At 31.8% G+C, this 25588-nt stretch overlaps 1 protein-coding gene across 2 annotated transcripts in view; it reads left to right on the top strand.

The window, feature by feature from the left end:
- Positions 1-3215: 3215 nt before the first annotated feature.
- Positions 3216-25588, top strand: part of LOC142353285 (rho-associated protein kinase 1-like) — a 50047-nt gene continuing 27674 nt past the window's right edge. For both annotated transcript variants that reach the window (XM_075405516.1, XM_075405517.1), the window contains exons 1-2: positions 3216-3809; positions 24863-25030. In XM_075405516.1, coding sequence (XP_075261631.1) covers positions 3558-3809; positions 24863-25030 — 420 coding nt within the window. In that variant the 5' untranslated portion in view covers positions 3216-3557. The remainder of the gene's footprint in view (positions 3810-24862; positions 25031-25588) is intronic.

The following is a 25588-nucleotide window of genomic DNA, read 5'->3' as shown; positions in this document are numbered from 1 at the left end:
TTTTGTTCAAATTATCTGCCTTCTCTCAGAATCGCTTTTTAACATGCAAATGCTTATTCAGAGCATCGCTATGAATGCTGTCATTACCTGGAGAAATCTGATTGTTTGTTAGGCCAATCTTTACTTAAATTCATGAAACGGTTTTTTGAAACAATAATTTCTGTTTGCTTGTTTTTGGTTTTCGGTGCTTTAATGTTTGCGTCCAGTCACTGGTTGAACTAATTAAGTGTTACGAGATCTCAGGAGAACAAATGATTTTACATCCCAACTTGAAGAAAATATTGTCAAATTGATTAAACATGTCGAATATTTAGTCTTCATTTCTTTTCCCTTTCCGTGTCATTTCCGTATGTGTAGTTTCCAAAAATTGAGCAACATTAAGTTTGACATGCTCCGTTATTATGCATCCTGGTTTTGAGTGGAAATTTATTTTCTAGATTTGGAATTCTCGTGGTTATATTTGATAGGTCTGTGGACACATTTTGATGATTTTAGAAGGCAAATATGAATTGTAATTTTGGGCACGCCGCAACAGAAAGTGGAACGCAAAACCAATTAGCTGTTAGATGTACAATTTTTGCGCTCAGTTTTCAAGTATAGTGAGAAAAAATATTTGATCAAATTTTTGTTTCCTCGATAGTAGATTTTTCTGTTCAGATGCGGCCATATGACTTTTCATAACTGTTTCTCAATCGTTTTTGAAATCCTAGTCCTTTCTGTATCTAATTTTTGTTTCGTCAGTGAAAATTCTTCACTTGGCAGCTCAGGATTTGTCGTTTTTTACATTAGATTGAACAAGCTCAAATAAATCCGTCTCAAGTTTGCTCTCCCTTCCACCGCAAAGTTTTATCTTGCAAAATCATATCACCGCAAAATACTCACTAAGATATTTAAAAAAAATAGCTCTACATGACTCTAGTGAAGCCAGTAGCAAGTTTGGATTTTGTCGGTAAGTGTGCTGTGGTTCTATATGTCAAAATTTCGAAACACGCATGTGCAACTTTCAAAATGCCAGTCTTACGCAGTGACGGATTGTCTTATGTACATTGCCAGATTTCAATACTTGCAAGTTGCGTGTTTCAAGCATGGGTACATGACTCTGATGAGGTCGCATCAAAATTCTGACGTAAATTTCGAACGTACGTAAACAACTGTTCTCGACGAATGCCAGATTGTCTCACTGACTTCATTTGAGTCACTTAAATATTTAAGAATATAACTCTGGGAAGATTTAAAACAATTAGAGCTCAGAACCAGGGCTGAGCTCAAATTGCCGAAAGATTCCCAGAATTATGTTCTGGGAATAATGGAACATAAATAGTAATCGTTGTTGTTGAACATAAATAATATCAAACGTTTTGTTTTTTTCTAGACCTAAAGAAAGCTTTTGACACAATTAACCGCGATATCTTACTTTATAAACTTGAAAGATACGGACTAAGAGGTAATTGTTTGAGTTGGTTAAAATCATATTTGGAAAACAGATATCAAAGAGTTGAAGTAAATGGAGTATCATCAATTTGGAGAGATATTAACCAATGAGTTCCTCAAGGATCAATTTTAGGACCGTTCTTGTTTCTCATTTATATCAATGACATGCCAAACGTCTGTAAAAGTGTTAACATTATTCTTTTCGCCGATGATACAAAGATTGAAACCATAGGATGTACTACGAAAGAAATTGAATCAGATCTTGAAGCAATCAATGATTGGCTCGAAAGGAACAAATTATAACTAAATTTAGAAAAAACAGTTCAGATGAATCTGAAAGCAATATCCATTGACACGACATTTTACATGAACTCCGATAATATACCAGTGAAACCTGTGTGCAAATACTTAGGAAAAATATAGACAGAAAACTCTCATATCAGTCCCATATTGACTATGTGAAGGAAAGACTCAGTAAGCAATGTGGAATCGTCTCTAAGCTCAGACATTATATACAACAAAAAAGCTGTTAGAATATTATATTACTAATGTTGCTCCTATTTTGCAGTATGGTGCTTTAGTTTATTGTTGCTGCAACTACTCGTCTCTAAAACCCAAAAGAAGATACTTAAGCTTATTCACTTCAGAAAAAACCGCGATTACTGCGACGACTTATTTGCCAAGGATTCAATCTTAACAGTTTATGAATTACACATTTACGAACTTCTCAAGTTTGTTCTAAAAGCTATAAACAGTCAACACACACAAGATTTTTGCAATAATCTTTTCACTTTTAAACAATCCTGCGTAAGGGTGACCAGAAGTTCCAATTTGAAATTGTTAGAAGAGCCCTTTTGTAAACGAAAGATCGATAAAAATTCCATTCGGTTTCGAGGTGCTAAACTTGTTCTTTAATACTAACAGACTGATTAAAATTGGAGTTATTTCATCAGACTTGGATTTGTCTTCTGGAAAGAAATTATCCAATTTTTGCCACCAAGTAAAAAACTCCTATTTAGTCAATAATTATGAACTAACCAGGTTCATATTCGAATAAAAGGCCTGGATCATCTTTTATAGTAACAATTTCCTTTCTCCGCTTGACTTTGAAATAATCTCTTTAGAAATACATATCATTAATACTACTCGAATTGTTTTTTAGTTCGAGATGCACTGAATTTAAATGGTGCTACTAGGTTTTTAATACATTATGATTGTTACGTGATTATGTTAATTTGTAAATAGTGGCAGATTGAAATAGCAGATCCGCTTGATCTCGTTATCTGTCCTCGCTTATTGTTGATTCGTATCACAATAACGAAATTAATTCTTTCTTATTTTCTTTCTCGTTGAAAAATTGTGTTATCTAAATGCTTGATATAATCATACAATTTGATTGTATGGGCAATTGTTCGTGAGCAGTAATTTTACGTACTTGAGGAAAAAGAGAAATTTAGCAAAAATTTTCATTTGGGCCCTTGCTTAAGGCGTCTTCAGATTTTTCGAGAATTTTGTTTTTTTTTGCAGAATTTTTGTACAGGGTGGCTTTTAGTTTTTTTTTTGTAAAAATGAGTAAAAATTTGTGCGTGAAAATGTGTCATTGCGGAGATGTTTTAGATGTTGAGTGTCTTAGAGCGCATTTTAGAACTTGAATGTTTCAATCTGCTTGATGTGCTAATGAGAGTTGATCTCATCGCCTAGTTTGTCAAAAGGGCTGGTCAAGAAATGTGAAATAAGGATGTTTTGGTGGATGTTTACTGGATATAATCGATGCGTCTAATCGGGCTGTGTTTCAGATACGTCATGATTATCGGGCAAATGTAGCCCGATCATGAGGCTTTATTTTTCTACCTAATCCTTTATTGAGAATTGTTCATCCTTAGTGTCTCGTTTTATTATCTCTAGTGACCAATGTTTGTCATGTTTTTCGACATTCTTCCATCAATCCAAGTCTTGCCATGAATCTGTTATTTTGCTGCTTTTTTCTAAGTTAAGTTTGGTATTTTTGTGCTAAAGAGATAACTTTTATACTCAAAATTACACAATCAGTTTTGAAATATTTTCCACTTTAAGTCTATTTTTTGTTTATTTTACCGTTATTGTTGTTTATCAATCGAATATCAATCATGGATAGCAATAGAGCTAATACAGTATCAGATAGTCTCTGTTCGCCGCAGAGCTTGCTTAACGCGGACACCTTCATGGACTGCATGAATGCACTTATAAAAGAGGTCTCGATCCCTGCCTTCAAAAGCAATAAGTGTGTTGATGCCTTCATGAAGAGATACCGGAAAGATTACGACGCACTGGAGAGATACAGAGTCAGCACTAGTGACTTCACTGTTGTGAGCATGTTGGGGAAAGGAGCATTCGGACAGGTGAGAAAATCTGATTTTGCACGAAGTTATGATTTTGCTAGGAATCGGTAGTAAATTGTTGTGGTAATGAGGGAAAGAACTCTATGCTTCCTTGATTTGTTGTTCCGCCATTTTTGACCACCCGGCGTATTATCTATCGGAGCTAAACATGAGTGTTTTTTATCTGTATATAGATCCTAAACTATGTACAGTTCGGAAAGAAATAATTTGGTTTCCTCTGCTTTTTTAACTTGGCAAAGTCAACTGATTCTATTGTAGAAATGATATTGATTCGTAAATGCTATTATAGTATTACAATTCTTTAACATTGATCGGATCTTATTTCAAACTGAACACGAAGAGTTTTTAGTAAATAACCTTGTATCGAATGAAATCTTTTTAGAACGAAACTTTTATCAAGGGACAGTCCTAGACCGGCGCCGTTTGATTTAATCTCGATTTAAAGGGGCATTTCAGGCAAGTTGAGCGAGCCTCAGACACGCTGGCGACACTAATTGGTATTCTCTCTGATATAACGCAATAATGCAATAATATTATGAAAATTATGATGATGAATATTATTTCGAAAATAAAAGGAAGCTTCGCTGGGAACACTCTTAATATATATAAACAAGAAGTTGGATCGACTATTTAATTCGGAGAGAATACCTTCAGACAATTGAGTTGAGTTAAACATTTAGATCTTAGTCGACAAAAAAGTTTGTCTTGTGAGATCTTGCAAGATTCGTCTTGCAAACTTTGCTTCAAAATTCTTTTACGATAAATTATTTCTCTTGCAAGGTAAACTTTTTCTTCAAAATAGGTAAACTATGGTATAAAAATGAACGCGTTTGACACGAGCAGCATATGAAGTCTATAATGGGTTCAATAACTTTTTGAATCGAGGAAGTGTCTTTGACTAAAACTGGATGCTGAAAAAATATACCAAATAATACTATGAAATAAACATGAATTAACACAAAATCCTCAAAATATAAAATAGTTAAATCGAAATTCTAAAATTATGGGTTAAGAAAATAGTAGTAAAAGACATTCCAGGGTTATATTTTTTCCAAAATTCTAGCAAAAAAAATTGAATCGGGTTCGAAAAGGTCTGCAATAGGACATCTTCCCTGAATCGTAGATAATGGAGCAGAATCCGTTCTGGAATTTACTGTTCAATTTGTATAAGGTTGTTGAATTAAAGCTGTTTTTGTTATTTTGTAAATTGAACAATTTATATGTTATTCAATTTCGGAAACTCACTTCTTCATAGATCTGCGAGAAATGATGGACTAATAGCTACAATTGTAAAACTCAGCTCGACCGGAACAAATTTGCAAGAATCGGAACAAACTTGGAATAAACTCAGCTTGCCGTCTTGTAAGATCGGGCAGGATACTTTCCCTCTAGCCATATCTTGCAAGATAACTTTTTTAAAGCAAAATCTTGTATACTTTAGTTTTTGTTTCGAAAGATCTTAAAAACAACCTTATTGTACAAGAATCTTGCAAGATCTTAAAAACAACCTTATTGTTCAAGAATCTTGCAAGATCTTACTAGATACCCTTCTGATCTCGGCTAGAGGACGTACATACCAGTTACAACTTCCAGGGACCTTATCAAGAAGAAAATGCCGTATAAGTAGTAGATAAAACAGGGAAACCAGCCACCAGCAAAATTTGTTCCTTTTCTCCTAACGCTAATCGCGCACGTCGAATGGAACAAATTTTACTGCTGGCTGGTTTCCCTGTTTTATCTACTACTGTATATTCACTCTATATTCACTTCTTATACAATTAAAAACTATCCTTTCTTGTCTCACTTAGTGCAAACCACTAGTACAGAGTTAAGCTGGTAATTAACCATTATCAGACGGATAGTTCGGGTTCTATCCCCACCGACTCCGGTGGACGTATCCCAGTACTAGTATAAAACTAACAAGCACGTAAAACCAACTTGCGAAAATGAACTTGAATAAAAAAGAAAACTTGAACAAAAAATGAAAATATTAAAATAATTAAAATTTTCTTATATTCCCTTAATCAATATTTAACCAATCTAAAACTAAAACTTCCTGTCTCACTTGGCGTAGTGGTTAAATCATCGAGTCTAGTTAAGTTGCTTTAGCAAACGGAAGGTTTGGGGTTCCTTCCTCACTGACTCCAGTGAACGTCCCCCGATAGGCGATGCCGCCTTTCAGGATTTTGATGAAAAAAAAACTATGAAACTAAGTGAGATAAAAAAACAAAAAAAGAAAACCAAATTCACAGTTCTTAAAAACGATGATCCCTGCTGTGAGACTGTATATGGGACACACTGTGATGGATATACAGTCAAAAACACTGAGATCGGTGGAAACACAGTGATAAGTGTTTTTTTTTCAATGTCTTCTTGAATATTCTCTCTATATTCTCTCTATATTGAATCAATAATTAATCAGAAATTAATTTAAATCAAAAATAAGATAAAAAAATTAAAAAATCAAAGCAAAATTTACATTTCACTCTTTAAGAGCGATTCACTCTTATTCGGAGTGATCCCCCAGTAGAAAATATCGCTCTTTTTCACTCTTAAGGAGTGATTCCCTCTTTTTATAAATTTTTATAAATTTTTATATTTTTTATACTTTTATTTCAAATTATCTAATCTTTTTAATAAATTTATATTTTCTTTTACTTTTTCTATATTTATTCCATTATTAATAAGAAATAATACAAAATCATAATATTTACATGAGCAATCTTCTTCATTTTGTCTAATGGCTAAAGTACTTTCAGTTCTAGAACTTTGTTTTTCAGTTAGATTTCTACTAAATCCTTTAGTTAATTCTACACCTGGATGCTGTTTCTTTACATGGGCTCGTATCCCATCATATCTCACAATAGAAGCACAATATGGACAATTAATTTTAGCTGAAGTACAACTTCTACATGTATACTTACTCTCATCAAAATCAGTTAGTGGTTTTATATAATTACATTTATTACAATTTCTGATTGGTGTAACCACTTCGTGGATCTGCGGGGCAGTTGGGGTACCAAGGACTTCGTCCCTTTCACTGATTAATACTTCTGAGTTATAGTTAGGGTTAGGATTAGGGTTAGGGTTAAGGTTAGGGACTGAGTTATAGTTAGGGTTAGGGTCTGAGTTAGAACTGGTGTTATAACTAGAATCAGAACCAGAACCAGAACTAGAGCTAGAACCAGAATCAGAACTAGAGTTAGAGCTAGAGCTAGAACTTGAGCTAGAACCAGAACCAGAACTAGAGCTAGATTCATTTTTTAAAGAACAACCCCATGGAGAAAAATCATTAGCACAAATAGCACTTATTGTTATATTACCACATATACATTTATCAATTTTATCTTTATGACATGATTCGTAATGATATTTTAAACAAGCAATTTTTCCACATTTATAGTTACACTCTAAACATTTTATAACCATTTATAATTGGTCAAATATGCGAATTTGCAAACGAGTTTCACTCGTGGTTATCCAAACAACTCCGTTGAACAGTTTGGTAAACCACGAACAAAGTTTGTTGGAGAACCACGAGCAAAGCTCGTTCACTGATTTCAATTATACTCAACATATATATTTAGCCAATATCTCAATTACATCTTTAGTATTATCTTTAGATTTGATACACTCTGCTAAATATTTATTTCCTAACGTATTGAGTATATTAGTTTTACATCTCTTATCTAAAATTGCTTCAAGGTTTAATTGCATTTTATTTTTAACATAATTTATAATTTCATTTCTAAATTCTTCATTATTTACATATAGACTGTTTAAATTCTCTCGTCCCTCTTTATTTAAAATCCCAGTATATTTATGAGTGTAACTGCTTCGCTGATGGGTCTTCGACCATGTTTCACTATCTGTGTAACAGCTTCGCTGATCTGTGTAACAGCTTCGCTGATGGGTCTTCGACCATGTTTCTCCATCTGTATATTCCCTTTCATGTTCCAGATCTTGATCTTGATTTCTGCCAAATCCATAGTTCAATAATGTACTTGTTCTATTCAACATAGTACTCGCTGCAGTTGCCACATGTCCGGCATTTCTTACTGATATATCAGGACTCATAAAATTATATATCATTAAACCTGAACTTATAATACCTAAAATAGTTGAAAATAATCTAAGACCATTTGCTTTAACAACTTCCTGAGTTAAAACATCATTCTGTATTTTAATACCTTTTAATGTAAGAAGTTTATTAAAATAAAGCTGATAATTATCATGACTAATAGTATTTCTATCTGTTGCATTTATCATGAGTGGTTTCATATATGCTATAAGTTTATTTATATCTTCTCTTCCTAACTCATCTTTTAAACTGAGAGCTTTTAAATCAAGGAAACCAACTCTTGAATCATATATCATTGTTCTATTGCTATTAATAATAATAAAAGTATTTTCTTTCTTATTATATTTAATTATACCATAACGAAGTTCATCTGACATTCCATCTGTACGATTATAATGGTTACTATTTAACTCATTAATTATTTTACTAAAGTCATGTTCACATTTATATATCATATTAAGGTTTTTAAATAGATCAGATCCATTATAAGTTGTTAAATAAATAGTATCACAACTCATTCTTGCTGTATTATTTATTTGAGCTGGTTTATGACACATTACAATCATTTGAATATTATAATGTCTACCTTCAGTAAAATAATAGTCTATATCCTTATTTAACTTATCACCCATATCATCAAGTACTATTACACAATTTCGAAATTTTTGCATATTGTTTTTTGTGATCATATTCATATCACATTTATTAAATCCAGTATAAAACTTATTAGTCTCGGGATTTATCCAGTCTCTGTCATCTTTACACACTATAACTATATTTTGATCTTGATCAGTGAAACTGCTTCGCAGATTTTGATTTTGTTTTTGATCTTGATTTTGATCTTGATTTTGATCTTGATCTTGATTTTGATCTTGATTTTCATTTTGATCCTGATCGGTGTAACCACTTCGCGGATCTTGATTTTGGACTGAGTATAATTTTAAGTATTGTCTAACAAAATATGTTTTACCTGTACCAGTTCCACCATAGACAATAGTGTGTAATGGTGACTTTTCATATTCAAATCTAACTAGACTCCTATTCATAAATCCACCAAAGCTTTCTTCTAGTTTTGCATATTTACTCGGTATTGAATCATATAGTATAAAACAAAATATAATTAAGAAAATAAAAATTATAACCACACTACCTGTCTCCATTTCTATAAATGAAAACATAGATAAATATAGACATAATTAGACTTATGGGTCTTCGACCATCCGTGTAACGGTTCCACCGATGCTTAGCCATAATTAGACTTATAATTAGACTATAATTGGAGTTATATTTAGACTTATAATTAGAGTTATAATTAAACATTAATAATATTTATAAGAAAATGCTTATCCTAACTTTTGAGGAATTCAATAATAAATTTAATATTGATAATAGTGCTATGAGTGATATCAGAATAAAAGATATAGGTAAAGATATAAGTCTAACACCAATTGAAATTGTAATGAGAGATCAGACTCCAAATAACGTAAGTGAACCCAACTCCAACATTATTGTAAATTTACATCCAACTGAAGGTACACATTGGGTTTTAGTTATAAGAAGAGAAGGTGGTCCAGTGTATTACTTTGATAGTTTTGGTATAGAAACTCCTCCATTATTCTTGGAAGAGTATGTCAATCTAGGCTCTAATGAAAGAATACAACAATATGATGAATCTTATTGTGGGGCTTATTGCTTATACATGATCTATCTTATTGATAGAGGATTTAGAATTAACAATGCTTTGAATATTCTAGTTAATCAATGTAAATATCCAGGAATGTATAATGAGTGTTTCTGTTTGGGTTGTAATGATAAAGTTAATGATAATGATAAAGTTAATGATAATCAGGGAACGGACTCCGTCCGTGGCATGCCAACCTGCTTCACAGATGATAAAGTTAATGATAACGATAAAATTAATGATAACGATAAAGTTAATGATAATGATAATGTTAAGTTTAATGATAATGATAATGATAATGATCTACGAAGTAGCTTTGCTAATAATGTTAATGCTAATGATAATGATAATGTCAATGTTTATGATAATTATAATGATGAGACTATCTATCAGAGAAGTAGTTATAATCAAGGGGGTAGTTATAATCCGCGAAGTAGTCCTAATCTGGATATATCACCACCAAGAAGTAATATAATCCAAACAAGTCCTATTGCCATTAATATAAATGATGATCTATATTCATGGTTAAATGATGATGATATAATTACTGAAGCCGCATTCCCAGATAACTTTAGATGTATAATATCTGGTCCTAGTGAATGTGGTAAGACATTCTTATTGAAAAAACTAATTCTAGCTAGTATATACTTTGATAAGCTATATATCATTGGACCTACTGGTGATCAGTACCATGGTATAGAAAGAATAAACCCAAAAGCAGATGTTGAATTTATTAAAGATATAAAAGATATACCATCTCCTGATAAACTACCCAAAGACTTAAAGAAACTAATGATATTCGATGATGTTAGAGCCAAAGAACCAGTTATTAATGAATACTTTTGTAGGGGTAGACATAATAATTGTAATATGATATATCTTAATCAAAACCTGTTCTCTCTGGATAGGCAGAAGAGTGTTAGAGAGAACTGTAATCTATTTATTTTATTTGAACAGAGAGGTAAAGCCCTCATATCTATATATCAAGATTTCTTTAATAATGTGGAACTTAATTATAATGATTTTGCTAATATATGTAATAAGGTATGGAAAGAGCCTTATAATTACATTGTCATTGATATAACTAAAAATAAAAATATTAATGGTAAACTAAGAATTAATTGGGATCGGAGAGTTTTGTAGTTTAGTTTAAGTATCAGGGAACCTGCTTCGCAGATAAGTCTAAGTCTAAGTCTAAATCTATGACTATGTCTAAGCCTAAGTCTAAGTAAAGTCTAAGTCTAAGTCTGTAACTAAATCAAACAGACCTTCGGTCTGCTAACTATATTAGATCAACGAAGTTGTTGCTGGTTACACCAGATGTAAAGTAAAACTTAATACATCACCATTAAAGTCTATAGGTCTTCCATGCTCATCTTTAATATGAAACTCTATATATTCTATTCTATCTTTAGTTACATTTTGATATAAGATATTAGTTGGTATAATATTTATCAAGTAACCTGGTGGTTCAGTTAGATTAAAAGTATATAATATGTCTGTATCCTTACCATTATCTTTAACACCAGATATCACATTACAATGAATGTTAATATTACTAAAACCCATAATATCAACAATTTTCTGAGATGTATATTTACCTTTATTATAAACTATTTTTCTAAATCCTAGTAATAGGGCTATTGAATTTTCTATGTCAAAGTTAATTGCACCTTGTTTTACTTCCATTAAACTTTTCATTGTATTCTTATCAATTTCTATTATAACATTACCATTAGTTTCTTCTTTTATTAATTCTGCTATTTCATATAATTCATATGCACCTGGTGTAATACCTAAAAGACGGGTATTTGACCAAGTTTCACCTTGGGTATCATATATGAGTTGATTGTTTATTCTATTCACATTAAACACTGAGTTATAAACTGATAATCTAATTAAACCTAATTTTGTTTTATTAAGTATAGGTTCACTAAAGTTAAACTTTTCTGTTGGCTTTATCATTCTAAAGTTAAGTGTGTGTTCTTCTTTAGTTTTAGTTAAAGCATCATGTATCTTTTGTAGTTCCCATAAGATTAAGTTATCGGAGAAGCCGCTTCGTGGATCAGTCATTTTTTATCTAATAAAAATGGATTTTAATTTGGATGCAACTTATGGTTATAATAATGATATACACAAAAGTAAGATTATAAAGTATAAACCAAATAATCTGGCAACAATGAATACAATCAATACTAACATTAATATTATACTCAATAGAGAAGAGAATCATTTAAATATACACGATTCATATCTAGAGATAGAGTTTGTTGTATCAGATGATGCTGGGGGTGTATTTGCTAATAATGCTAATATTAGATTAGTTAATTATGGTATGATGGCATTGTTTAGTTCAGTTAAACTTGAAACTAGTGGTGGTAGGACCATTGAATATATAGATCATTGTCATCCTAATCTATTGATGTATAAGTTATTAACTAGTACTGATGATGAATATGAGAGTGGTTTTGTTAGAAATCAAGGTAATAGAGATAGTCAACTTAAAGGTGATCATGCTGCTGCCGAACGAGGTCATATGTATATGATGGTTAAGATGAGTGATCTATTAGGTTTTGTGAATGATTTAAAAAAGATTATATATGGTTTAGGATTTAAACTAATATTAAAAAGAAATAATAATGATAGAGCTCTATATAGAATTAATGCTGGTGCTGATGCAGTAGCTAATGATGGTAATATAGAAATTAGAGATATATCATGGTGTGTGCCTAGTATTGATCCTAGTAATGACAATAGAATTATTGTACAGAAAGGATTAAATAAAAAGAATAATATAGACTTCAGTTATTATGAAAGAAAGACATTTTATAAGAACGTACCTAATGCTACTAACTTCTTGTTTGATTTAGGTATGGAAAGTGGTATGGAAAGACCACAATATATAATAGTTGGTTTTGAAAATAATAATGTTAATGAACAAACTCATGATGCAAGTACATTTCATATAATGAATGTTACTGAATGTTATTGTAAGATTGGTAGTGAGTTTGATCCTGAAGATAGAATGAATATTAATTATGGTACCAATAATTATAATGAGGCTTTTAAAGAGATTGTTAGCTTTAATAAAAATTATAATGGGCTACCATATAATATAAAACCGTATATAAATCATAGAACATTCAAAAGTAGTTATAGAATATATGTATTTGATACTAGATATCAAACTGATCATTAAGGTCCACAACCAATACAACTTAATTTTAAATTTAGTGCTGCAGTTGCCGATGTTATATGTCATGCATTAGTATTAACTAGAAAGGTTATTAGTGTTAGTAGTGATGGTAATAAGATGGTTGATATAGTCTCGTAGAGACTAATCAGTGAAACTGCTTCGCAGATAGCCAGAGGCTTATCATATCATAGATATAATTATAATTAAAGTCCTTATCATTATTTCCTACTAGTCTTAACAAAACCTTTAGCATAAATAGTATCTAGTTTCTTTTTATTCTCTAGAGACAAACCTCTGGCTTCAAGTTTAGTCTTCGAGCTTCGCTCGCGGGCAGAGCCCGTAGGCTTAGACTCAGTCTTAGGCTTTGTCCTAGGCTTAGTCTTCGAGCTTCGCTCGCGGGTGAAACCCGTAGACTTATTCATAACAACAAAAGGATTATACTTTTTAACTTCCATTATTTTTTATATATAGAAATGAGTCTTTTAAATAAGTTCAAAACCAATTCATATTGTGTTGGTGGCAGACATTATAGTGGCACTAATAACATAAGAGGAGCTATTACACCAAAAGGTACTAAAATGTTAAGAGGATCCTGCACTAAATGTGGAAGGAATAAATCAATGACAGTATCTGATGCAACAATAGAAGCAGAGGGATTGAAAGATTTCTTTAAAAGTGTTGGTAGAGCTACAGTTAACTTTGGAAAGAAAGTTGCTAATAATCCAATAAGAGCATTAGAGATTGCAAGTAAAATAGGAACTGCAGCGGCATCTAGAAACCCTAGAGCTGCTTTATCAGCCACACCTGATTTAATTAAATTTGCAACTACTGGTGAAGGTATAAAGGTAGTACAAAAAGGAAGAGGTTTATACTTAGGTACAAAGAAAAGATAATTATTTGATTATGATTATATTTATGTTTATGTTTATGATTATGATTATCGGTATATATTTATACTAATATTATTATTACTAAAGACATTGTTATTACTAAAAACTAATAACTTTAGTTTAAAAAAACACTTAATTTATTTTTCTTGTTCTTCTTATAATCCTCATTTACCTTGACTAATTCATTATATTCATCATTATCTATTTTATTATCATTCATTGATTTAGTATATAGTTTATTAAATTTATCACTAAACTGTTTAGCTAGAATATACATTTGTGAATACTTTATAATTTTATTTCTTATTTTAGTATTAATTGTTTTTGATAATGAACCACAAACAGTTGCTGTAGCAAAAGCTGTGGGTATAGAATAAGGTAATCCTATACCTGTTAATGCAACTGATGTTGTTGTTGCTGTTGTTGCAATTGATGATAATAGTATTTCTGTTATCTCAGCTACGTTAATATAATTTTTATATCTGCTTAACTTCTTTTTATAATTATTAGTTTCAGTTTCATAATAATTTCTAATATCTTTTATAATGTTAATATTATTGTTAAATTTATTATTAGCTTGAATCTTTTCATTTATCTGCTGTTCATTGACAGCAGCAGCTTCCCGCATCAACCGTTCCGATACTGATGATAAATCTGGATACAGTAAGCTCTCACTCGGTGCTGTTGGATCAGTGAAACTACTTCGTAGATTGGTCATTTTCATTAGTGAAAAAACTTTCTATTTTTTTCGTTATATCTTGTTTAAATCCATAATGCATCTCAAGTCTGTCTTTCTCTTTATTATCAAGTAACTTACTTCGTAAAAGTATAGAAATTATATATATTACTATAACACCTCTAAGAGATTTATTGTATTCTTTCATTTCCCTTAGACCATTAGTAAACATATCATCTAAATGTATGTTGGTAACATTCTGATTAAACTTATTATTATCAATCTCTTGTTTTAATTGATTATATTTAGAGATAGTATCAGCAGCAACTTTATTACAAAAGTTAACAACATTTGTGACTTCATTTGCTGATTTAATGAATTCTTTAATTAGATTTTCATTAACTTGTGTTTCATTTAGTTGTAATGTTTTAGTTGTAACTTTATCAAAATCACCTTTTCTTAGTTCAGTTATGTTTCTACTTAAAATTTCTATTTTATTAGAAGAGGATAATAAGTTATTGTCACAATACTCTTTATTAACCACATCCTTTTCATCTAACGGAGGTTGTACATTTGTAATTTTATAGGTATACTTCATGTCAATATTATCATTATCTTCTAGGAATAACCCACGAGCCTTACTTAGTGTTAGGTTGTTTGTTGATGTTAATCCGAGAAGTGAGTTCCCTGATTGATTTTTAGCCTGATTGAATCTGTTTCTTGTCATTATTTATTTTAAGAAATATATTTAATGATTCCAAAACTTTATTATTAGATTCAAAATCAAACTCAGATTTCAATAGTTCCTGTTCATAATATTTACCTTCTATTATCTCTCCATTAATATCTTCTATCTTATATGTTGGTGGTTGTGTTTTTAGAACTTCATTAACTTTAAACAGTTCTCTATTCCAATTAGAAGTGTAACCCTTAGAGAAGATATTACGTTTATCTGCGTTTCTAACATAATCACCAACTTTAAATTTTGGCTTAATATTCTTAAAATTAAAAGTGTATTTAACCTTATCAGGATTATTAGAAGCATCAACTGGTGTCATATTAATTGTTGAATGAATGTTATTGTTATATGTTAAGACTGCATCATTTAATATATTTACCCAATTACCATCACCATTGATGAACATAGGTTTATTTATTATGTGTAATAATGTTCTATTGAATCTCTCTATAAACACAGCTTTTAAATCACTATAAGTAGAATATAGTTCTATCCCTGAAGCGGCTTTGCCGGTTCCATATTCTTTAAGTAAAGATTTAAATGTTTTATTGTAAAACTCACTACCTCTATCTACCCATAACTTTTCTGGTTTTCTAGGTTGAGAGCCTCCTTGTGGATTTCCGCCTAATACTAATTTAAAGCCATTAGTTATAGATAAACCAGATTTATTCTTTAATGGAATAGCCCATGCATATTTTGTGAATATATCTATAACTGTTAATATAAGCTTATAATTATTATTGTATTTACTTAAAGATGACTTATCAATTAAATCAGCTGACCATGTTTCATCTTTATATAATGGTATTATTCTTTCTCTTCTAAACTTTGTTATTTGAAGACTAAATACTTCTTTAGCTAGGAGTTGTTGTTGTTCCATCATTATTCATTTACCATAGTTAAAAACAAAATTATCTAGTTGTTCTTGATTAATAATATTCATAGATAATAGTTGCTTAGATATATCTAGCATTTCGTCATATAATCCATCATGACCAGCTTTTGTTTCTAGTATTAATAATTCTAGTCTTTCTATTAAATTATTTGGGTTGCTATTTAGTCCCCTACCATATACATCATCTTTTGCCCCCATTATACGTTTTATTGTTCCATATCTAGCACTTTTCTTATCCCCTTTTCCTAAATCATATCTAATATCCTTTAAAAACCTTTTTATTTTGTTTTCATCTTCCTCGATTTCACCATGTTTTATATTAGGGTTAGTAAGAAAGTTTATAAATTCATCTGACAACTCATATATATTATCCTTAACTATAAATGAATTTTCTTGGTAAATTAGTTTAACACCATTCATTTCAAATTCACCAATATCTAAATTTCCGAACTTTAACTTTAAACTTTAACGTTAACTTTAAACTTTAAAGTTCTCGAGCTTCCTCTACAGCTTTGCCATTGGACTTCATTAAAGCTTCATTAAACTGGGAACCAACTTGCTCGATCTGCGAAGCAGTTTCACCAATCTGCGAAGCAGTTTCACTAATCATCTTAGTTTGTTTATCCAACTCTTGATTTTGCCAATCTATTGCTCTTAATGTTTGTTCACTTAATGCTAGATTCTGTTCATTGTGGGCTAGCCACGTTTTACTGTTTGCATTTAGTGTTTTAGTTAAAGGATCAAATAACTCTTCTATTTCACCATAATACTCTTGTTGTTTTAATTTATCGTCTAATCTAATTCTTCTGTTTTGTTTTTCTAGATTGTTCAATTCTATAAGTTTATCTAGTTTAGTCATTTTTTATAATTATAATAAATCATTATATAGTGTAATTGCAGCGAGGATTAACTTTCTATCATCATTAATGGTTAGCTCTTTAATATTATTTATCAGCGAAGCTGTTTCACAGATAAGTAGGTCTTTGTTTAAATTTAAATCTGCTGCACAGATTTTTTTTACTAGATCTCTTTTGAATAGATATAGATTCTCATCGTGAGGATAGTTTTTAATGTTATTTACATAAAATCTTTTATCATCAAATATATTTAAACTAATCTTAGTTGTTTTTGTTGTTGTCATGTTATTACCAACTTTTTGTATTCTACATTCATCTACTGTTCTCTGTATATTATTCATTAATGCATCATAATACTCTTCATGTTTAGCATTATCATGCTTCTTTATTCCTTTTTCTTTAGTATTCTTTGGGCTATCTTTAAACGGGCTCTGCCCGTGGGTAACCAAACTATAAGTCTTAGGTGTTAAGACTATAAATTCCTCAATAATCCGACTCCCAAGCTCGTGCTTAAACTTGCCGGGGACTTTATTATTTGTCTTGATTGGTTTTTCGAGATTGGATAGATCCATATGCTCATCACTAACTTTACCTTCACTATAACTTAATACAAAACTGTCTGTATCCATATAGTGAGGTGTTAGATCTTTGAGGGATGGTTGTAGAATATTATAGAATACATCATACATGTGTAATTTGCTTAGTTCGAGTATTGTTACTCCCACATATACAGGTGAGCTATATTCTATTTTTTCTTTATATATTCTATTTGGCTATAATCTCTATATCTAGTTATATTCTTAAATGTTGGTTTACTTACACTTTTCATTATTTTTTCTTCATCATGCAAGAACTTGCTTTGAAAGAAATGCAGAGGATTCATACACATTCTTCCATATAGTGAGTTATTCATTAATTTCCTTACATCCTTTTCTGCTTCAGTTTTAGCTGTTGCTCTTTTGTTAGTATTGTTTTGTATATAATCTCTACATATGTAGTCTTGTTTAAATTTAATTACTCTATGTATTTTTGTTACTTTTACTCCCATCTTAACATAGAACTTTAACATCCTATAATGAACCATATATTCTGTTTTGTTGTTTTGGTCTAAGATTAATTTCTCTGATCGGTGTAACTGCTTCGCGGATCTTGCTTCGCTCCCATCTCTTTCCTTGTAACCTAATTCATTATCATTTATCTTTCTCTTATTAGGCATTAGTGCTAGTTGCTCTGTTCTCTCTTTACATTCATTAGTATAATCAATATCACAAACTATATAATAACCATGATCACTATCATTTGGAGTATTCAATATTACATCGAGGAACCCGCTTGGCGGATCTAGAGTAGTAGTAGTAATAAACTCAAAATCCTTATAAGGTAACTTTTGCATCATTGCATAACCATATAGGTTGTTTGCGTCTATGTACCATATGGACCTTCGCCGATTATTAATATATCTATCACCCATTATTCCACATATACCACCTCTCTTTGCTCCAACAAAATCATCTAACATTTGTTTATCTTGCAATGTATCTAGTGTAACACCACTTGACATTAACCAACAATCAAAACTATAACCTGGGAGACTAACGTAATGTAGTGGATTGAGCTTGAATTCTTTCATGGTTAATTTAACATATTCATTCATGCAATAGTCTAATATTTCAACATCATTCTGTAAATACTCTATAGTTAGATCTTTACCAGTTTTATGACTGTTTTCATTATTAAAGTTATCTACTTCTTCTTGTGTTGGTAATTTATTATGTAGTGAGGATTTGAAGTCTTCTATTTTCAAATTACCTATAACTTCTTGGTAGGTAGCTTTGCTACCATTGGCAGCTTCGCTGTCATACGACTTCGTCATGGTGCCCAAGTGATCTAAACCAAAGTATTCATATGGATATAATGTTTTAGTTTTACATCCGTATATCTTTGCCATTTGATCTAGAGGCATAGCTAAGAAGTTATAACTATCTAAGAATTTGAGACAACCAATGCTAAACATCTTAGACTTACCAGCAGCTAGTGGTATGTTATCTACTTTTCTTTTATCATTATTCTGTTTGAAGAGTTCACTGTATAGTAAGTTGAAGTCATAGCCAGAGCCATTATGGAATATTACAGGAATGAAGTTTTGTTGTTTATACCTCAGATTACATATCTTACATGCTGGTCCTCTATATTTACCAGTTTCATGACAATGATCTCTTACTTTATCGGTGTAACCGCTTCGCGGATTAATACATGTTTTGCTGCAGATATGACAAGTGTTATTAGTTTCATGGTATAATTTATCTTCTTCTGTGAATATCATCTTTTCATTGTGTTTGAAATTATTTTCTGTTTCTATCTCTAATAGATCTCTAGCAAATCTTTTGATACAATCAAGACCAAAGTAGTGCTTGAAGCTACTTTGCCAGGTGTAACCCACAGCTATTGGAATATGTTCAGCTATTACATATTTACAATCATTAGTTGAGACTTCAACAATGCAACATTCTATATCGGCAGTTATAGTATTTTTTATATTCTGACGTTTGTGTTCATTTATAAAAGTAATATGTTTTTTCTTAGGACAAACAATCTCTGGTTTGAATGAGTTGCTGCATTCATGTTTGTCATATTTAATTTTTGAATCAAACCAATATGTACATCTATCACAGTAATAGAATTTGTGATTCATTCTATTTGGTCGATCTAACAAGGTTTCTATGTTTTTAATTAGAGCACAGTGTTCTATTTGTCCATTACTCCAAACTAGTATTCTTACATCTTTTCTATCTTTATTAAAGTCATCCACTGGTTTAAACAATTCTACTTAACCCCCACCACAAGGTGTGTATAACCAAATATTAATATTATATAATTTCTGTATTCTTAATATATATCCGAAGTCATCTTCATGTTTTTGTCTTGGCTCAATAAGTTTATCTACATATTTACTTTCTCGAGTTGTATGGTGCGTGGCAGGATATAGCCAAGCAGTAATAGTTAGTTGCAAGCAATTGTATTTATAACTTCGTTTATTCAATATCGATTTAGAGTTTTTGAGATCAGCTGGTAAATCTATATGGGTACCAATAGATGCTTTAGTTGGTTCAATGTTCAACTGAATACTTCTTATTCCAAGAAACTCGAAATCATAACCATAACCTTCATATATTTCCTTTTCGAAGTTTAGCCATTGAGTGAAGTGTCCATTTTCATAAATTGCGTTATTATTAATATAGTCAGTATTGAAGAATATTTTTGTAATTTTAACTTCTACTTTGGTTCTCTTCTTATAATCACACTCGACTGTAATCTTATATTTAAAACTCTTAACTTTTCTATACTGGTAACAGTTTTTAATTCCTTCTAATGAGTTATTAATGGCTTCATCTATATCTTCAATGTAATTTCCAGCTTTATCAGTAATATAAAATTCTTTCATGTTCTGGCTAGAATTTATATCAAAGTATTCAGTGTTTTCTAAATACTTGCGATTATGACTATATGAATGAGTAGTTAGAGCTATTTTATTCCTAAATTCTTCATGACATTCTTTACATTCATACTTAATTCTGGTGTAGATGTTGTCTACGGTTTTAGGTTTAGTTTTAGTTTTAGATTCAGTTCTAATAATATCCTTAGTATTATCTTTGGGTTTGTGAACATAGTCATCTTCATCCGGATTATACACCCTCTCCAAGATTTCATCGGAGAAGCCGCTTTGCGGATCTTCCACTTCATCCTCATACTCTTTTCTTGCCATATTTAAGTGTTCATCACTTAAATTATGTTTGGCAAATTGTTTCCTTGTTTCAAAGGCCAAATCACAAATATAACAAAAGTTTACGTTTTCTACTTTAGACATCTTTATTTTTATAGACAAAAATTTCATTTTTGAAAACATACAAATTGAAAATGTCTACATCAGTAAAATGTAGTGATTGTAAATATAAATCATGGAGAAAATGTTGTGATAAATGTTTAGATAGTTTATTTGGATGTTATATCTGTAAAGGTTACTTTAAGAATAGAGATTATATTAATCATATGAATATACATTATAATGATCCTATTCTATATATAACTTGTATTATGTGTAAAGAAAATCAACACATCAGTGGATTTAGATTTAAAAATTTTAAGTGTAGATTATGTATTTATTTACATAGATATAGATATACACTCACCAAAGATAGATTCAAGGAATATGCTGAAAGATTTAACATTAAAGTTTAGAGTTAAGCCGGTTTTGTGTACAAGTTATCCGTGAAGCGGTTGGGGGACCAAGATTGAAGGTCCTTACACCGATCCCCGCAGAGGCGTCACCAATTTTCGCAAGTTACATTGGAAAAAAAACACTTATCACTGTGTTTCCACCGATCTCAGTGTTTTTGACTGTATATCCATCACAGTGTGTCCCATATACAATCTCACAGCAGGGATCATCCTTTTTAAGAACTGTGAATTTGGTTTTCTTTTTTTGTTTTTTTATCTCACTTAGTTTCATAGTTTTTTTTTCATCAAAATCCTGAAAGGCGGCATCGCCTATCGGGGGACGTTCACTGGAGTCAGTGAGGAAGGAACCCCAAACCTTCCGTTTGCTAAAGCAACTTAACTAGACTCGATGATTTAACCACTACGCCAAGTGAGACAGGAAGTTTTAGTTTTAGATTGGTTAAATATTGATTAAGGGAATATAAGAAAATTTTAATTATTTTAATATTTTCATTTTTTGTTCAAGTTTTCTTTTTTATTCAAGTTCATTTTCGCAAGTTGGTTTTACGTGCTTGTTAGTTTTATACTAGTACTGGGATACGTCCACCGGAGTCGGTGGGGATAGAACCCGAACTATCCGTCTGATAATGGTTAATTACCAGCTTAACTCTGTACTAGTGGTTTGCACTAAGTGAGACAAGAAAGGATAGTTTTTAATTGTATAAGAAGTGAATATAGAGTGAATATACAGTAGTAGATAAAACAGGGAAACCAGCCAGCAGTAAAATTTGTTCCATTCGACGTGCGCGATTAGCGTTAGGAGAAAAGGAACAAATTTTGCTGGTGGCTGGTTTCCCTGTTTTATCTACTAATCGTATATGGTTTTGTAGATGCCCTACTCGTGGGAAATGCACCTCACCTTATAGGAGACAGAAAATGTTCTTAGTAAAATGACATGTTAAAAAGAAACTAATTACGAGCTTCAATATTACTTTCCAATGTGCCTTGTGAAAACTTTATTAACCGCTTTGTTACTTAGCCGTGTGAATTATTCTGCTCGACTCACCTATTAAAAAGGCCTGCTAAAATTCAAAAACTACTCAATTGGCCTATCCGAGAATGTTTTGAAAAGAAAGATAGAATCAGTAAGAGACTTAAATCTAAATTTACATACTTTTCCACCTGCAATATCTGGCTTTTTTCCCATGTCGTGCATCAATGACAGTAAGAAGAGCGCTCAGATATTCTTTATTTGCAGACTTTTTGAACAATTGATTTTCAAGGTTGCAATCAGTGATCGGAATAATGTACCATAGTTACTGAAAGATCTCGAAAAAGAAGTTTTGAATAAAACCGACATTATTCCCTAAATATTGATTAAAGGTTAATTTGTAGTAATACGTTTTTTTTTTCAAATTGTTTCATATTTTAAATTGAATTAACATGATTGCTGGCGTATCTGATGTTGCTTGTCCACAATTGCCACTTGCGCAATCAATTGCTCTCAAAAGAAGTTTGTAGCAATTAAATCAGTCCTGTGGTCTTTTCATGCAATTTTTTGCTCGACCAATTTTTATCACCCTTTTGGCTTTTCGTCCACAAAAACTAGATAAACAGGTTTAAACCGGAGGGCATTAAGTGGCTAAGCAGCTCTCTTAGAGCCTTAAGACTTACTAGCCTCTAAGTATGTGCGCCCCTCCCCATAGCTAAAAATCCCTAAGCCCCAGCTGGAGATGGTGATTACCGATGCCAACCGCTCGCCGGCCGTTTGAGAGCAATTCACCCGACGCTAGCTGGTTATATTTATAAATATATCGCAGTCAGAACTGATCTAGGAATTGAAATGTTTTTCTTTTAAATAGCCGCGAAGTGGTCGCTGGGTCTTTTGGGATTTTTCTGTTTACTCATGATGCAAAGTGCAGTTTTTAGGTTTGCAATTTTTTGTTCTGTATTTTGTGTTGGGATCGCAATTGTCAACCATTTCGCTCGTCATATTTCTGTTCCTCAATAATTTCAAGCATTTTTGCGGGCAAACAAAAGATATTCGTAATGCAAGAAAATCCGTCCAACGAGAGGAGGATGGGTTTGAAACTTAAAATTTGGACCCCTCTCAACAGCCAGCTTTGTTCGTTTCTCTAGCTAATAATGCGCACAAAAGGCAAAGTTATGAAACAGAATAAAGATAGTTTGAAGCATTATTCAAGAATTTGAATGAAGCATAATTTGAAGAAATCATTGTAATTATACGGTATGTTGAGAACTTCATTTTATTGATTAGATGTCCCCGAACAAAATTTTAGGGAATTATTGAAGTCCTGTATTTATCTTATGTAATATTTTTTCGTGACCATTTGTCTCTAGACCGTTTGTTGTGCAGCAACAATCAAGTCTCAAAAGTTAGATAGAAAAAATTTGTTAGAGTTAATTCCTTGTCCGATTTCTTGCGAAAAACAGTTGCTTTCTTCCAGCAACTGTTTCTTGAAAACACAACTTGATAGTTGAATGTTTATTTATGACTAGAATGGTGTATGTAATCGTAAGGATATATTGCATCGTTCTAAAATGTTCATCGCTCGATTGAGTTAATTGCCGTAAGCCTCTCAACGGTTATTAGGCGTTCTCCTCTATTTAAGTTTGTTTTTAATAGCCGCAAAGCGATAGCCGAGGCTGTCATTGGCCTTCTCTTGGTTTTTCTTTCGTCGTGAAGATTTTTGTTACGACCATATGACGTCACAACCACTTCAAATATGCTTTTTGTTCATTCGTTCATGCAATTTCAACTGAATTGCGTGCGTGATGTCATTTCTCACTCTTAATGGAGCGAGTTTTTTTGTTCACTCGCGTGATGAAGTTTTTGATCACAAGTGACTTACCACACTCACAAAAATGACTTCCTCGCTCTGAAATTGACTTTCCTTTTCTCTAATTCAAAGTGATAAAGTCAATTGAGTGTATGTCACTCTAATTGAAGGTTATCTGAAAGCAGTTAAAAGAAGCAATAATAAAGACAGATTCATTTATCAAAATTTAACATCTCGTCATTTAATAAAGTTTCTATTTGGTCTGTTTCTTTTATCTTTTTAGACTGCAGATATAGGAAGCTGTTGCGGCTAACCTCTGGCAATCTGCTAGTTAACTAAGTGCATGCTTTCCGAACTAATGGTTAAAATTTGAGAACTTTCGAGCGTAGCTGAAACCAGATTAGGTTGTTATGGGAAATATGGATATTCCGAGCTCGCATCCTCTTCCTCTAACAAAAAGTCGTTGCTATGCGTTGATGTGAACAGACCCGCCTGTTGTTCTGTGATCAGAAAAGTTGCATAACCAAACAATTGATGTCATTGAAAGTGAAAAAGTCGGATGTTGTTTGATCTTCAATCCGCTGTTCTAACTCGCGTTTGAGAAAGATCTCAAGTTCCTCCGCTGGTTTTGATTTTCATACTCGTCGACCCGCAATCCTTATTACGTAACAATTGCTGTAAAATCAGAAATAATTGTAGAGTTAGAAGAAAAGCTAAAATTAAAATAGCAAAAGCAATCGTTTTTTGTTACTTATTCGAGTATTTGAGATATTGAATCTTATGATGGATGTACAGCTTCATACGGGATTTATCGATCTCTCTGAGTTCCAAAAGCGGCATTGACGAAGATTTCTCAATTCTTGAATAAAACTTAGTCAAGGAGTTGCTGCACTTTGCATTTCTACCAATCGCATAGGCATTATAAAACGTTATCTAGTTTTTGAGTGCGCTTAAGTTTTCATCTACAAAGTTTAACACTGCTTCAAGTTGAAACTTCCTAATACTTCTTTTTTTATTTGTAGGTGAAGTTGGTGAGGCATAATGCAAGTGAGAACGTGTATGCGATGAAATGTATCTTGAAGAGTGAAATGTTGACTAGACCAGAGGGCATGAGTAGTTTCTGGGAGGAGAGGTTCATCATGGCATTTGCCAGAAGTGACTGGATCGTCAAGTGTCACTGGGCATTTCAGGTACCATATCACCAAACTTCTAATCATCGATGATAAAGTCGCTGACAACTTCAAGCAAAAAAGCACCGGATATGGTTTCTTAGATGCCATACTTGTATTGTTTTTATCGGCTGTTTATAAAACCTCCAAAAATGTGAATACAAAAAGGCATTCGACCGAATGGTTCTATTTCCGAAAAATTCTACACCACGATTATAGAACCTAGCACATGTGACAAGAGTGGGTTCGAACCCAGGCATCAGAAAATACTGCGATAATTTCATTGATGTCGATATTTTAGGTGCACCATATACGGTTTATAGGCGATGCATTGTTCGCGTATGATAGTGTTTATAAGCTGCCAATGGTTTTGAATTTGCACGAATCGTTTTTTTTAATTCAAATCAAATCAGAGGAGTCTTGGACGTACCAATTTTGTTCAAGGTATGAAATTAAGTAATCAACACCAGGTACTTGATAAGTTTTTTTCCATGAACATAGAATGAGTATAGATAACCCTTTTTTCAACCTATGTCTGGGATGTTTCTGTGATAATTAGTGACTCTCATGTCAACTAAC

The sequence above is a fragment of the Convolutriloba macropyga genome, chromosome 14, assembly GCF_964194025.1.
Source record: "Convolutriloba macropyga chromosome 14, txConMacr16.3, whole genome shotgun sequence".
Taxonomy (NCBI): domain Eukaryota; kingdom Metazoa; phylum Xenacoelomorpha; order Acoela; family Convolutidae; genus Convolutriloba; species Convolutriloba macropyga.
The sequence above is the reverse complement of the archived record's forward strand: the minus strand, read 5'-3'. Positions and strand labels throughout refer to the sequence as shown.